Consider the following 4,044-nt stretch of genomic DNA (forward strand, 5'->3'; position numbering starts at 1 on the left):
GGCTGCCATGTTGGAGCAGCTTTGCTGTTGCAGGGTTGTTTTGCAGTATGGGACTCACTCTGAGGCATCACCTGCTAGTTGTTATTCATGTGGAAGGAAACACACCTTTTGCTCACAGTGGCTCTAAAACCATCACTGGCCCCAAACTGCTTCTAGTTCCTACATGAAACATCTGCAGAGGGGCTGAATGTGGCTGAGGAGTGTGGTGGCTCTGGGTGCTCACAGATGTCCCCTCTGCTGTCCCTGCACGGTCTGGGGCTTCTCTGGCCTTGGTTTTGGGGTTGTCTTCCCCACCTTAGTGCCTTAATAAGAGCAAGAGAGAGTTTCCTTGCAGGAGGGTGGCAGCAGGGTTGGATGCATTGCTTTCTTTTAAAGATCAAGGCTGTAACAGCCCTACAGAAGCTCCCAGCAGTGCTCCCTGCTCCCACTCCTCCTTCCATGACCTTAAACATGGAGTGACTGAAGTCACTGAAGTGAGGCCCTGCCACTGGAGCAGCAACAGACCATTCCCCTGTATGAAAGGGCACAGCATCCCCAAAAATCATGTAACTATAGACCTGTTAAGGCTGAAAAAGCCCTCTAAGACCATTAAGTGCAACCTTTCCCCCAGCTGCCAAGCCCACCACTAACCATGTCCCCAAGTGCAACACCCACACACTTTTTGAACACTTCCAGGGAAAATTTCACCACGATAACATTTGCTTCATTAAAAAAAAAAAAGTCTGTGCAGCATCCAAACCACACAATGGTGCCTTGGTTGAGGGACACCTTGGTGAACTTTGAGCTTTCCACCAGCCCAACACCAGCTGCTGTGCCAGAACCTTGATGGCACCACCACTACCATCCACTCCAAGGCTTTGCAGGGAAGAACTGAAAAGAGAAGCAGGAGAGATGCACCCTGGTAACCTGCTGCTCAAAATCCTCTCCAGCCATAAAGAAAGTGAGGAGAGATGAGCTAAACCAGCACGGAAACAGTGCACAGCCTCGAGCTCAACCTCGACGGTGCAGAGCTTTGCCTGGGGAGAGCAGGTCCAGCCAGGAGCAGCTCAGGCTCGTGGTGGGAGCTTGGCTGCAGGATTTGGCAGCATTTCCCTGGCGAATGCTGGTTTTTAAAGTCCCTTTCTGCCCTGTGTGTGCATCCATCCCCTCGCCCTGTGCATCCTGCATCCCGCGCTGGGCTGTGCCGCGGGCTGGGGACTGCCAGCAGCCTCGGAGACTTGCCCACTGACTCGAAACCTCTTCCTGTGCCGAAAACCTCACTGACGGCAAACAAATAGTGTCTCTAGGGGCTGTCCTTGCAGGGCACGGGGCGGGGGGGACACGGAAGGAAAGCCACAGCCTCCCCGCCGGCTCTGCTGGGGACGGCACTGGCGTCTGCCAGGCGTCCTGGGGCCGTCGGGGATGTTCTCATGGAGCTGAGTGGCATCACTCGTTTGTGCTCTCTTTATTTGAAGGTAGTGGACGGCCAAGAGGAGCACTTCTTCCCCTAGAGGCTCAAAGCAGCGGAGAGACCTGCTTCTGGTAAAAAATAACCCTTCCTTGTGCTTCCCACTGGGCTGGGGGTGGCTGGGAAGGGTCTCATCCTCAAACCCCGGCTCCAGTCACCTCTGAGCACCACTGCCAGCTGCTTCCCTCTATAACCCCGAGGATAAGCCTCTGTCTAAACACCCTTAGATGAGCTTGAGCTGGATGTACCCTCAGCTTTTTCCTAAAACACCACAATTCCCTTATTTCCCTGTGCCATCCTTGTCCTACTGCCCGGGGGTCTCGCTGTGCCCTGCTACTGCAGGACATCCCAAAAAACAGCCCACTGTGGAGCTGGCAGGCAGCCTCAGGCAGGCAGGAGCAAGAGGCTGTGCCTGTAGGAGCGTTGGCTGCCAGAGGAGCTGGATGCAGGGATTCTGGCTGCCGCTGCCGGAGCTCACTGCTGTTAGAAGGTGACGGAAAAACATCCGTGATGGAGCCAGCGTGGGTTTAATGAGTGTCCCCTGCCTGCCTGGGGGAGAAATCTCGAGAAACAGGAAACTCCAGCATCCTGTTTAGCATCTCAGTGTTCAAATTGGCAGCACAGACAAAGCAAGGGAGGCCAAGGGACACTGGACACACGCTGGGCACCGGCACGGGCTGCATGATGTGCAGGGAATGAGCCTGGCACTGGCTGCTGGGGAGAGCCTGGTCTCTCATTTTCTTTTGCCTTGTGGCTGTCACAGGATTTCATGGAACAGCAAAAGCCAAAGAACAGACCAGCTGGGGTCCTGCTGGTCCCCAGTGTTCCCTAAGTGTGTCTCATGGGGCAGCCCCGACTCTGGAGACGATGGGGGGGGCACAGGAGGGTCACTAGCAGCTCTCTGCTCTGAGTCTGCATCTCCCGTCCTCACACCCTCATTCCCACAGCTCTAGCAGCTCCAACACATAATTTAGGGAATTTCAGAGCTGGGAGCAGCCCAATGGTTGACCCTTGTGTGTTCATGCCCACAGCCCATCCAGGGATTGTGCCCAGCCTGGCCATGGCTAGCAACAACACTGCTAGCATAGCTCAAGCTCGCAAGCTGGTGGAGCAGCTGAAGATGGAGGCCAACATTGACAGGATAAAGGTAGGGAGACTTGGGAGTTGCCTGTGGGCTCAGGGGAATGATATGAGGTGGTGGCTGCTGCTGGGCAGCTGCCCAAAGCACATGGGCGTGGGTAGTGTTTGTGGAGGATGTTTAGCTGTGGCTGAGGGCAGTGGGATATGCTCACCCATGGAATCACAGACTCACAGACTGGTTTGGGGTGGAAGGGACCTTAAAGATCATCTCATTCCACCCCGAGCCATGGGCAGGGACACTTTCCACTAGCCCAGGTTGCTCCAAGCCCCATCCAACTTGACCTCGAATGCTTCCAGGGATGGAAGGCAGCTGGAATCATCACCTGGAGCCCTGCCAGAAGGGTGAGAAAGATTGACTGTCCACAAGGCTTCTCCCCTCCTTTGAGAGAGCCTAAATCCAGGGAGAGAAGTGCTCCAGGGCTGGCTGCTGGCTGCAAGCATGTCTGGATGCTTGCAAGCAACACCTCACCTCTTGGGGATGGGGTGAGCTCCAGTGGCTTGGGAGCTGCTGCCATGTCTGGAATAAATAAAGAGATCAGTGGCTGAGGGAGCAAGTGTTGCCGTGGCAGCTGTGATGTCCCTGCGGAGGGATGCAGGGAAGAGTGAGCAGGGATGCTATAGTGAAGGATGTGAATGGTGAAGGATAGGAAGGATGTGAATGGGCGAAGGATGCTCTTGGGAATGCATCCTGACAGACCAGCTTAGAGCCCAGAGGTGAAGAACCAGCCCCATGGGCATGTGCTGTTGGGTTGTTGGTTGAGTTCCTGTCAAAGGTGTGATGTTACCTGCCCAGGGATGCTGCCAGCCCAGCCCCACTGGTGGGATCTCTCCATGAGATGTCCCCAACACAGCCTGTCCCTAACACAAGGCTCCTTCTATTCCAGGTGTCCAAAGCAGCAGCAGACCTGATGGCATACTGCGAAGCCCACGCCAAGGAGGACCCTCTATTGACCCCCGTCCCAGCCTCAGAAAACCCCTTTAGAGAGAAGAAGTTCTTCTGTGTGATCCTGTAAAGCCTCCAGGAGCCTGACTGGCACTCAGGCCACCCTGAACACTGATGTAGAGTTTTTAGGAATGGGGACAACCTGCTAGTCCACAGAATTTAAACAAAAATCAGTAAAATACACGGCCTGGAAGCTACAGAGATGTGCATGTTTAAAGAACTTGGCCACCTTTGGGGGAATAAGATGATCTACATTGCAAGGCAAAAGCTCTGAAGTCTGTAGAGTTGCCTAGAAAGAGGAAAAAAAAATCTGTAAAGAATAAATCTTTGTCACTTTTCTGCTCACAAAATTGGTTGATTGTTCCATATTTCAAGCACCAGAGCTGTGCTGAGCAAAGTAACTGCTAAGGATGTGTATAACCTTCTTGGAATGATATTGTTGGGTTCTTTCCAAACTAATATTTTTTATTTAAGTTGTTCAGATATATAAGCAACAGGTTAGGTGACTATGATG

At 53.4% G+C, this 4,044-nt stretch overlaps 1 protein-coding gene across 1 annotated transcript; it reads left to right on the forward strand.

Moving 5' to 3' along the window:
- Positions 1 to 2,483: 2,483 nt before the first annotated feature.
- On the forward strand, positions 2,484 to 3,828 carry GNG2 (guanine nucleotide binding protein (G protein), gamma 2). The gene is made up of 2 exons (XM_009081131.1): positions 2,484 to 2,594; positions 3,472 to 3,828. Exons 1-2 carry the CDS (start codon positions 2,508 to 2,510, stop codon positions 3,598 to 3,600), a joined length of 216 nt encoding a protein of 71 aa, XP_009079379.1. The 5' UTR covers positions 2,484 to 2,507; the 3' UTR covers positions 3,601 to 3,828.
- Positions 3,829 to 4,044: the final 216 nt, after the last annotated feature.

The sequence above is a fragment of the Acanthisitta chloris genome, unplaced genomic scaffold (genome assembly GCF_000695815.1).
Source record: "Acanthisitta chloris isolate BGI_N310 unplaced genomic scaffold, ASM69581v1 scaffold9018, whole genome shotgun sequence".
Taxonomy (NCBI): Eukaryota; Metazoa; Chordata; class Aves; order Passeriformes; family Acanthisittidae; genus Acanthisitta; species Acanthisitta chloris.